This window comes from Sinohyriopsis cumingii, chromosome 16 (assembly GCF_028554795.1).
Source record: "Sinohyriopsis cumingii isolate HCF-2022 chromosome 16, ASM2855479v2, whole genome shotgun sequence".
NCBI classification, from domain to species: domain Eukaryota; kingdom Metazoa; phylum Mollusca; class Bivalvia; order Unionida; family Unionidae; genus Sinohyriopsis; species Sinohyriopsis cumingii.
In genome coordinates, this window is record NC_142976.1 from 40,158,937 (window position 1) to 40,171,463 (window position 12,527).

General features: G+C 38.1%; 1 protein-coding gene across 1 annotated transcript in view; it reads left to right on the forward strand.

The window, feature by feature from the left end:
- LOC149780264 (rotatin-like) overlaps window positions 1-12,527 on the forward strand; it is a 118,296-nt gene that overhangs the window by 41,496 nt on the left and 64,273 nt on the right. Inside the window, exons 11-13 of the mRNA XM_089936360.1 lie at window positions 867-1,079; window positions 3,061-3,173; window positions 8,326-8,449. Of these exons, the coding sequence (XP_089792486.1) occupies window positions 867-1,079; window positions 3,061-3,173; window positions 8,326-8,449 (450 nt within the window). The remainder of the gene's footprint in view (window positions 1-866; window positions 1,080-3,060; window positions 3,174-8,325; window positions 8,450-12,527) is intronic.

Genomic DNA, 12,527 nt, shown 5'->3' on the forward strand with positions numbered 1-12,527 from the left:
GAATATTAAGAATGCAGCTCTTGTCACAGTTTTCATTGGATCACCATGGACCTTTGTACATGTTATGGTCATAATCAGAAGATACACATTTCAATAAATCACTGTGCTTTGCAAATTATTTTGGAGTTATTCTCCATTTTGTTCTGCAGCTGAATCCAGTGTAAAACAAAATCTTGTCTTGAAGCTCTTTTATGGATTACTGTGAAGCTTTGAACATACTATGGTCATTATGTATAGTTAATATTTTACAAATCTTTCTGTGATTTTTTTAAAAGAGTTTTTGCCCTATTTGATTTACAGCTGTTTGGGAATGTTACCTCTAATAGTTTCTTGTGAATTTCTATGGAATGTAGTACATATTATGGTCATTATTATCAGATATGTATGTTGATTAAAAATCATTGGAACAGTTATTTTTTTTAACCATAGACTCATTTCCAATAATAGTGTTAGGATGGCATAGAGGTGTGGATATATTTATAGGAGTAAATTGTTCTTCATTCCTCTAGAATATTGTTATTTTGAAAATTTTCTGGAGCATCAACTTTACTGTTTGTCAGTTGCACAGTGGGATGTTTCTTTTCATAGGACATAGTTATTACGGATTAGATATTGTTTTAATGTTGCCCATGAGGTGAAGAACACCAGAGATCCTGAAAGAAACCACTATGAATGGATGACCATTTACTTTCATAACTGTCGGAGCCAGGTGTCAAACCACAAAGTTGCAAAGAAGATCTTACAACTGTTGCACTGTCCAAGCTCCATTGTATGATTAGTTGCATAATATATAATATATTTCTAGAACCAAAGAGACAGGTAATTGTTACATCAACTTTAATTTCTTGTATCTTAATATTTTTAAGTGCCGAATAATTGTACCGGAGAGTGTCGTATCAGGAATTGGCCTGATGGTATATGACGAGGCCCTAAGTCATAGTCATCCAGATGTTCAGGTCACACTATTAGGCTACCTACAGCAGCTGAATCATGAGGAGTACCAGGCGTATGTCTCCACTGCAGGTGTCTGCCAGGCAATGCAGAAGACATGTAAATTCCTTATGCAATGTCAAGATGAGGTGAGATGGTCATTATACTTGTAATATAGAGATAGGAATAGTGATGATAGTCATTTTTGGTCATCTTTACAGTTGACTTATTAATAGTTGTCAATTAGGTACTGCTCGTCATTGATCCTTGTGGACTCAAGACCAATTAGTGAGTTAAATGGAAGTCATTATGTAACTACCACTTTGCCACTTATATGATTATTTGTGCCATGCTTACTGAAATCTGATACCTCAAGATTTCCACCTAAATACATGAGCAAATTTAAGTTGTAATAAGTTATGACTTGGTAGTGCTGTATATGTATTAATCCATATTTTAACAACAAAATTCTTAATTTTAAAGAAACTGATCTGTTAGGCGGAGCATAGTCAGTGGGTGAGTTGGTTTGCCTGGATTAGCAGAGAGCAAGACATAGGTCTCTCTTCTACTGTAAAAGAATTAGTCATTGTGAAATCAAAACTCATCATTTTTGAAATGTTGAGTATTTAAGTTCTTGAATTGTTGACATTTTTGCTAAGGGTCCAGTGATGACAAAATACCTTACCATTTCTTGGTTTTTATGCAGTTATTTGCACTGCTCTTTTTTGATATCTATTATCAAGTAAGGCTTATTACAAGAAAAGGATAGAAAATGTACCCTGTCACCAGTTGTCCATCACATAAGGTCTTTTTAAAATTCATCATGAGATGAAGATCACAGATTCCTCTTGTCAAACATACAATGAAAATTGCACTACCCATCATTGAATATCTGTCCTCAAGTAAGGGTCTTTATACAGAAAGATATGGAACACATCACCCTGTCACCACCCAAAGGATTTAATTTGACTCAATGGGACATTTAGCAGCAGTTAAACAGGCTACCTTCCTGGGTCATTCATCAGCTTTGGATTTATGAGAGGGAAACTTGTCTAAAAGTCATGTCCAAACTCCAGCCAATATTGCTCATAAGATGTGAAGCTGCTTTTGCTTATGTTAGGGGACTGTAGATTGTACCTTTCTATTGGGTAAGGTAATGTAGCTCCTTCCACCTCTTACCTGTTCTCCTAATGTGTTTTTATTGGGCAATAGATCTGAAGAAGGAACTAGTTATGCTAGTAAAAATATGTTCTTCAGTAAAAAAAAACACTTCTCTGATCTCAATATGGGCCCATTCTCCCAGTCTCCAAACAGTTACATCAAAGCCTTACAGAAAATATACAAAGATTTGGCACACTCTTGCTATCCAAGGGGAAATCACTTTTTTATAACTGCCACCTTTTATTGCTAAAACAAGCTTGTGAGTGCTCAATTTGTGAGGTAGTGGTTTTACTCCAAATGTATTACAATAGATAAGTATTCATCTTCACTAGCCAAGGCTCTGATATATTAATCTATTTAAACCTTGGTGGATCAGTCACATATTTCAGTGCTTTAGGTCTGTGATTTTGATTGGATGAAGTAGGAAGCCACTGCATCCAATCAAAATCAAGTTGTTCAGAGTTGCACAAGGGGTGCACAGAACTGGAATGGACTCACTAAGAGATTTTCCACTACAGGTCTTTGTTTGCAGAAATGCATTCATTCCTTCAGATACACACATCATGGCTTCTTTCTGGTATGTAGTCAGGCTTTTGATATTAAATTTACAAAGTATCCTTTTGCAGTCGATTGCGTCCATCATTTTCAATGATGTACAATGTGCTGCTGATATACACTATTAGTTTGCCATACATACTAAGGGATGCAACTCACAAAATCCAAAAGATGTCACTAGTTCAAAGCACTGAAATATCTGATCGATCTGCCAAGTTTAGATAGGTTAAAATGGGAATGATTGTTGTGGAAACATATTTTACTCCAGAAACTAGTTTCTGTACATGAATCAAATTTACATTTTATGCCTGGTGAATTTTTCACAGTAAGTTTGTATGAATTGATGTATTTTCTGTTTTGTGAACTTTTATCTACAGCTTTTGCCTTCTACATGTCTTTGTGTTTATATTTCAGCTCACCTGGTGTAGTAAAGAGACAGTGTCCTACATGGAGTCTGCCATTCCCAGCATTCCCTATCATTGTCACATGCCTTTTGTGTCTGCAGCAATTCGCCTCTGCTCAGAAATGTAAGTAATCTTACTATTGTTAGAATGTTTATGTTAGTGTTAATTTGTGAAATTGATGTGATTCATTATTGCAGATATGTGTTTCAAAGTTTTCTAATTTTTCTCTTTTTATATGCCATACCTACTTTGTGTGAGTTGTACACCCAACTGCTGGATCTGGTTTTGAATATTGCTGTTTGCTTTTCGTGATTAGTAGAATAGAATTTTACAGACTGTGATCTCCTTGCGTGTGATGCAGCAACAGTTGTAGGTCTATGCTGTTTACAGTTGGGGTAAATGTTATATACCTATGTGGATAATTCATGATTCGGCTTCAAATAATATAAAGCCACATTTGTTTGGACGTATTCTTGGGTATGTTCACAGTGGGACAACATTTTTCTGCAAATTTGGGAAGATATGTTTGGCTAGAAATAGCATAAAGCCAGGATTGTTTGGAGATGGTGTTCATGTATATGTTACAGATGATGATTGGTACACTTCACATACACATGCAGTAGTTGTGGTTTATTATTTTCACTATGTCAGCATGTTAAAATGGCACTTTCAGTGAATTTATTGGGCCTGATACATCCATGAAGTCCTTATAAAGTATTCTTCATATTGATTGCCTAAGACCTTGGGGATTTCTACCTTAAATATGTTACCCAATCATAATACTTTAGGAGAACTACTACTACCTCATAAATCCAGCCCTCCCAGAGAAGAATTTTAGCTAAAAGTTATCTGTCCACCTAGGTGGCTGTCAGGCAGAGTGATCTCCTCTTGATATAGAATTGTTGGCAAAACACATGAATATCCCAGTTACTACTTTCGCTTGTGCGAAGAAGCATGCTCTCATCATGAAAGACCTTACAAAAGCCAGTTTCAATTTTGGATGCATACCATTATAAGTTGGAGGAGTCTTAAGGAAAGTATACTCCATCTCTGTTTCAAAACTTTTCTCTCTTCCTAATGCTGACATAGTTCTGCCTTTTCAATTGTCTAACACTTTGTTATCTTATATTTAATAGCACTTAGTCACATGCATGGTTAGCTTATGCGACTTCACAAAATAAGTTTTGGCTTCAAGTATGTTTATATGAGTGCAAGTTCCAATGCCTTTAAGAAACTCTTTATGTATGTATAATTCCATCATTACTGGTACATACAGGTGAGTTTTCTTTACCAAGACATTTTTAGCATCTGTACACCATGCTTCAATGATTTTACCTGCACATGCTGTCCTTGAATCTTCCTACAGGTAGTGTTGTAATAATATCCTCTGCTGTCACTCCTTTCCAAGTAACCATCATTTTGTATAGCTCTTTGCATTTGTCCTGTCTCCTTCATACAGGTGGTATTATCAATTGTAGCATACCTGTATACTTCATTGCTTTGTTAGACTGTCTGTTAGCAATTTCCAGGTCGAACATTTAAGGTATAGCTCTGTACCTACAATGCATTCAAAAGACAGGTGCAGGGCTGCACAAATGTTTACATTCTGCTCTATTTGTCTTACAGATTATACCTAGGGCAAAGCGCAGAACACCCAGCGTGAAGGATGAAGACATCATAAGTCTACATGCTGACCTGTCCTTAGGACGAGAATTTTTGGTGGACAAATGAGATAAGTCAATGTGTGACCCTTCGTCCATGTAGTGTCAGAAATCTACATGATCAGAGACAGCTCTGGCACTCAAGCCACCACCACAGGACTCGTTAATATTTATGACTCCTATCAGCCTTGCCACCTCAGGGTTCAGCTCTTTACTTATTGTGGAACATTGAGAGAAAAAACTAAACAGTTAACCAAACGTTCCCTCTCACACAGCAGATGCACAGATCTGTTATGCTGATCAAATATCCCATAACCAATCTTGCCCTAATGAATTGGACAACATCCTCCCCACAGAAATGGCCTATTTCCATTTAGATGAGCCTATGCCATTTACAAGGGACCATGAAAGGCCAGAAGAACAACTAATACAAGCTCAATCAGCAGCATGCAGCCTGGCATCCAGGATGTTGAACTGGATCTATGCTGGCACCCATCCTGTGCAGACATTCATGGAGACCAGTCTAACCCATACACTGACACTAATTTGTTACAGAGCCCTGCTTAGTTCCTCACTTTTTAACAGGGGCCACTTCGCCAATTTCTTGACCCTCTGCTACAAGAAGAGACCACTTGGAAGTCACAGTTTCAAATTCAGGGTACTCTACCAGTTTAGATCCATACATATGGATCGGATGGTCTTTGAGGACACTCTGCTGTTAGTACAATTTATCTTACTTGTGGGTTCTGTGTTGGACTTTGTCTCTATGGGTTTCAACAGGCAAAGCATAGCTTATCCTCTTCCACTCAGAATACCTCAGGGCATGCATGGGAGTTGGTCTCAAGAATGGCCTGAGCACTGAACAGAGCTGCTCAACACACTTTGGCCAATGCTGTAATTGCAGCTACAAATTTACAATTGGCAGAAGACTCAGAGCTCTCTGCCTCCACCATAAGGCCAAGCTACGAGCACAGCTTTTATCCAGTATCCTTCTGTTTAATGGCCAGATTGAAGAAGTTTGCAAACAAGCATACAAAGAAACCAATTTCCCTCCACCCGCAACCACAGTATTTATACAGGGATATTACAGGAAATCAAGAAAAGGACACAATTCATGCTAACCAAAGTGGATAAAACACAGAGACGGTCTTATTACTGGCTCCAAAGTTTCTCCTTCCAACAGCCTCCTTCTCCATGGACTCGACAAATGCTTTCTGAGGGGATTTCGCAACATTTTCAACACTCCTCCTCCTCCCTCCAGAGTCCCAACAGCTACAAATGGCCCAATGGGCCCTTTCAATGCCAACACCTTGCAGGAAGAAATAAATGACCTTCTCCAGATAAGGGCAGTAAAACTTGTTCAAAATGCAAATTCACTGGGTTTTATTCCTAACCTTTTCCTGGTCCCAAGGGCAAATGGCACTTGGCATCCTGTCATTGACCTAAGCACACTGAATCAATTCATCCATTCATTAATGGAAACATTAAGGCACATTTTGAATGACATCCAGGAGGGAGACTTTGCAATCAGACTTAAAAGATCATTATCTTTATGTCCCTATTCAGTTCTTGTGATTCTTCCACAGCGACATCAAATATCAGTTCAGAGCACTAGATCCAGCTGTAAGCCAGCAAGGGTAATAACTCTTTAAAAAATGACAAGGGTACAAAGATTCCAAGGCTTTCGATGAATTGTCATTAAGCTTAGTGAATATTATGGTCATCACCCGAAGATATAAATATCAACAATTCACGTACCTCCCACAATCCTTCCATGTACAGTGCCTAAAATGCATCCTGAAAATCAGCTGGCAAGACTGCATCCCACACAGTGAGATCCTGCAGCGTGCAAGTACCCCCAGCATGTACTCCCTGCTGAGCAAACGCCACCTTTGATGGCTGGGACATGTCCGAACATGGAGGATGGGAGGCTTCCAAAGGACATCCTATAAGGACAGCTGGCCAATGGTTCCAGAAGAGTCGGACATGAAGGCATGCGACATTTCATCCGATGGCTGGGAAGTGCAGGCCAAGGACTAAGGCACCTGGAGACAGATGGTCCATTAGGGATTAGCAGTCGCTGATTTGAGGAGAGGCTAGCTGCAGGCAGCAGAGAAACATGAGAGAATGAAGAACATGGCAGCAACCACAGCAACTCAGACTTCCCAGTACATCTGCACCAACTATAATAGGGACTGTCACTCGCGCATAGGCCTGCACAGCCACAGCAGATGATGCCAAAATCCCAGAGACAGACAACACTCCAAGGGCACTACTCGCATGGTCTCTTGAGATTGAGCTGCCAATGATGATGAATATTTTTACAACATAGTCTTATTTGTACAACTAGTTCAGCTGGTTTTCATGTAGTTTTATAGATGTTCACAAATCTTTGTGCTCCAATCATATTTGTAAGAGTTATTTTATTGACTGTTGAGAAATCATTGTACTTGTGCTAATTTTGGAAGAGTTATTTGCTTTTATTTACTTTAAATTTAACACAATTATGCAGAGGGGTAGGACGAAGGGGGAGGCAGGGTATATTAATATTATATCAAATATTTTAACATTCCTCACATTGGAAATAAAGTTTTATTTATGTGCTTTTCTTTTTATAGTAATGGTGGTGATATTTTTTGGCAGATTGGAATCATTTATATGAATTTGAAAGTCCTTAAAGCTATAATGATTTTTATCAAATATGGTAAATTTCTCTTGAACTGTTTCTGAGATGTTATTATTGATTGCTATTTTTAGTAACAGTAGCCATATTTGATGGTGGATCAATATCATTTGTATAAATGTTTAAAAATGTCATGCCAACATGTTTTCTCATAAATATTGAGTCAAATTCTGTTAAGTGGTTTTGGAAAAGTTGTTTAAAAGTTTTCCTGTAATTTTTGAGGAGTCATTTAAAGGTTTCTGTTTTTAGTAATGGTGTCTATATTAGATGCTTATCAACATTATAAGAAAAGCTGCTTAGTAATGGAATCATGGGATTCTCACAAAAGAAGGTATTTTATCTTTAATACAAGGAGTCATATTTGATGGCAGATCAGCATCATTTGTACAGACTTGAAAGGTCTTCATGCCAGAACGTGAATGCTGTCTGCCAAGCTTGGTTGAGTTTATTTGAGTGGTGTTTACGTTCCCAACAAATGGCAGAGCACATATTGTTATCACATCCATCACTTCACCAGTCATATTTTTCACTTCTGCACATGATAAACCTTTGCCAAACTTTGTCATTAGCTTGCACTTGAGGTAAGGCATAAGCCTACTGATTATGGGTTTCAAAGGTCAGAAGGTCATGGTCAGTGACTGAAAGGAAGAATCATTTCCATTGTCTATGCAGGACCATACCATATGCTCACTTGACCTTATGGCCAGGTGATCTGATTAAATGACAGCATAGGTTAGAAATTTGACAAATTGTATTTTTGTACCTACCATGATTTTGTATTTGTACATTAAAAACACTGCATGCTTCCTCCAACAATAGTGTTCACTCCAGTTAACATTTATAGCAAGTTGGTTTGATGAGGTGTGTTAATTGCTATCAGCTGATGTATAATTCATGCATTAGTTTTAATCTTAATAACAAAATATTTCAGATGCAGTAAGACCCAGCAAAGGTCTCTTCAGGACAGATGTCATGGAGTGTTACTGAAGCTTTTGGCTCACCCTGTAGCACAGATCAGACAGCATACCTACATGACAGTACTACAGACACTGCAGGTAAGACAGCATGCCTACATGACAGTCCTATAGACAATGCAGGTAAGACAGCATACCTACATGACAGTCCTACAGACACTGCAGGTAAGACAGCATGCCTACATGACAGTCCTACAGACACTGCAGGTAAGACAGCATACCTATGTGACAGTCCTACAGACACTGCAGGTAAGACAGCATGCCTACATGACAGTCCTACAGACACTGTAGGTAAGACAGCATACCTACATGACAGTCCTACAGACACTGAAGGTAAGACAGCATGCCTACATGACAGTCCTACAGACACCGCAGGAAAGGCTGATAAGGATTCACTGACAAATATTTATAGGTAGCATTAGTTAAGTATCATGGTGGTTCTCACACTATGCTGTTGTGAAAATGCAGTATACCAGTATTCCCTCATTATAAAACTGTCCGTGGGAACCATACAGTATTATGCCTTTATAATGTGACTGTCTCACAATAAAGTACACTGACTCACAATAAAGTACGTACTTTATATACACAGTTACAAGTCAGGCCCAGTTACAAACTGCATAGGCCCGGATCTGCCATTTCATAATGTGCTAGCAGATCTGGGTCTATGCAGTTTGTTAGTAATCTGTAGAAAAGCATAGATCCTGATCTGCTGGTGCATTATGTAAGGCCAAATCAGGTTGGACTTGAATAATAAGCTTTTGTGTATATGTGTGTGTATGTATGTATGTGTAGGTGTGTGGGTATATGTATGTGTGTGAGAGTGTGTGTGTCTGTGTGAGTGTGTGTGTGCCTGTGTGAGAGTGTGTGTGTCTGTATATATGTATGTGTATATGTGTGGGTATATGTATGTGTCTGTGTCCGTGTGAGAGTGTGTGTCTGTGTGTGTCTGTGAGAGTGTGTGTGTCTGTGTGTATAAACCATTACTTTTATTTAGTGAAATGAGATCCATTACCATATTTTCCCTATAACAGGAACCTTGTTTTAATGAGAGCTTTTATGGTGAAATTGATTTTTTGATCCAGATTGCTATGTGTGCATGTGTGAATTTTGGTAGTATCCTTAATGTAGCATTAGACTACTTTCCTGATCACGCATTGGGAAATTTAAGGGACATTTCTTTAAATCTTTAAATAAAAATGTGATATGCTGTCATAACATTTCAGCTTAAAGGTAAATAACATGGTTTGATTGAATGGTTCTCACTTCACTACCTCTGCCAGCAACCTAATGAATAGTGGTGCATAGTACACCCAATTTTTGATGATTCAATGCTAATATGACAAGACCATATGTGAGAAAAAGTCCATCTTCCACTTTAAAAAAATATAATTGTTTGGACTATTGAACTTTTTAATCAGAAAAATATGGTATACAGAGGTAGCTGTATTGCTTGAAACTTTTCATTTCAACAAGAAAAGACACAAATCATTCCAGATTGGAGGCACTCCTGTAATATTACAAACAATGATCACTTAAGTTGGCATCTCATTTGGCCGTGTTTTTGTCAAGTAAGAGAGGAATTGTTGGAGACTTGCAGTTGGAATAAAGAAATAATTTGTAGTACTTTTTGGTGATTTTATGTGAATACTTTTAGCTCAGCTGGTTGTTGTTATTATTGTGGGGTTTAACGCCATTTTTCAGCACATGATAGGCTTTGCATGGCGGCCAGTATTAATGGTGGACGAAGAACCCAGGAAAATCCCGGGAAGAACCACCAACCCACGAGAAGCTACTGGCAAGCTTTCTCACATACCCACATTGGCCAGATCCTAGACTCGAACCCACGCAGACAGAGGTGAGATGGCAGTGATCCATAACGGAGAGTGCTTTAGACCACTCTGCCACTTGGGGCCCCAGCTCAGCTGGTGATAGACAGGAAGAGCTTATGTGTTGGTCTGTTAGTACATGTTTGTTATTGTTATGTCTCCTAATCATGAAACTGTACACACACTGTACACACACATTCACCTTCATGGCTAGTTTTTGCTGAATGAAAATGATGCACCTTGGACATTAATTTTCACAAATAAAGACATTCTTCTTTTGGTTTTTATTTTTAATAGCAGTAATATTATACCTACTCAAATGGCATAGCCATATCTTTTCCTGGCACTAGTTCCCTTTCCAAGGATAGTATTCCCACCCACCATTTAGTAATTGCAGGTCTAGAATAAAGCAACAACATGATCTCAGTCTCGTACCTTGTCATAACTTCCTTATTTTCTGTGGACTTCAGGCATTTGTGTCTCTTGGGTGCTCAACATTTCATCTACTGTCAATCATTCTTTTGATTCTTACCTTTAATTAAAAGTCCAAATGAACACTGATCCCTCTGTGAAGGCAGTAGCATCTAATTTTTCCAAATGGTGAGGTAGCCATGAACTTAAGTACTGATGAAAATGTAATTTTTTTCTTTAATAGAAATTGACATGCACAAAAATCTGATGAATTTATTTTGTCTTGAAAAATAGAAGCAGAGATATTTTGTGATCAAGCTTTCTGAACTTTTTAGCTCAACTGGTGAAAACATGAAGAACAACATATGCAGTAAGCTTGCATCCATCATCCATCATCACTATTCCACATACACTACTTGGAATAAAGTCCTGAAATTTTGCATACAGTTTCCTCCAGAGGTGTAGATGATCCAAAATGACAATGGTGTCATGGCAGCCATCTTGTTATTGCCATTACTTCTGAAAGGATAGTCATAGTGAGATGGTGTTTTGACAGTAAGATTTCTTATGATGTGTAGATAGTCCAAAATGAAAACAGTGATGATCTGACATCCATCATAGCTACTATTATGGCCACCTTTACCAGCTTATCATTAATGCTCACCTGAATGGATGCTCATATGGATATAGGGTTTTCACTAAAACACTTCTTATGACATGTAGATGATCCAGAATGTAAATGGAGCCAATTTATTTTCCAAGGATGCCATGGTGACCAAACTGAAAATCTTGTCATGGCCAGAAAGACAATAAAATTGGCTTGCCCCAGAAATCAGTTCTTGGGAAAGTTGACTGGAAAATTGAACTTGCCCATGAGAGATTTTGAAGTTGTCTAAAAATATGACAACATAATATACTACAACGAAAGTTAAATACAGAGTAGAATAAAATACTTAATATTTTCTTGAGTTATAATTTAATTGATGAAATGAAGTTTAGATGGTACAAGATGCATCCTTCATTGGCCCCTCTGGGTTAATGTTGTTGTTGTTGTTGTTGTTGTTGTTGGGTTTAACGCCATTTTTCAGCACACAATAGGCTATACATGGCGGCCAGTATTAAGGATGGAAGAAGAACCCTGGAAAACCCTGGAAAGAACCACTGACCCATGAGAAACTTCTGGTAAGCTTTCTCACATACCCACATTGGCTGAATCCGAGACTCGAACCGGTGCAGAAAGAGGTGAGATGGCAGTGATCCGTAACTGATAGTGCTTTAGACCACTCGGCCACTCAGGGCCCCTCTGGGTAATAAATAGTAGGTCATGTCTGTGCAGACATAATAATTTTGCCAGCCAGTCTGTGTTGATAAGCTTGTAACTTATTTTAGAAATGATATAATTTGGACCCAGTCATACGACTGGGTAGAGTCACATGATCAGATACTGACTCTGTATTGTTTCAGATTTTATAAGGTGAACTTGGTATGCCTGTAGAGGTGATTTTTTTCGATGTTGATGCTCTCTTTAACTTAATGCCCATATAATTTATACCTGTTTTCTACTGTACATAGATGGAGTATCAGCTGCTATTTTTATCATAGCAATCCTCATAGATGGAGTATCAGCTGCTATTTTTATCATAGCAGTCCTCATAGATGGAGTATCGGCTGCTATTTTTATCATAGCAATCCTCATAGATGGAGTGTCAGCTGCTATTTTTATCATAGCAATCCTCAGAATTAGAATTACTGAGTTGTCCTTATATGGTGTGTCAGCTCCACATGCTGATATTGGACACTCCTCACAATCTAAAATCTCCCCTGGATATCTCTTCCTAAAGTATTCATCTGGATAAATTTAGAACTCAGATGGTGCAGTGTGCTGTGATGAAATTTTAAAATTTACCTTTATTATGCTC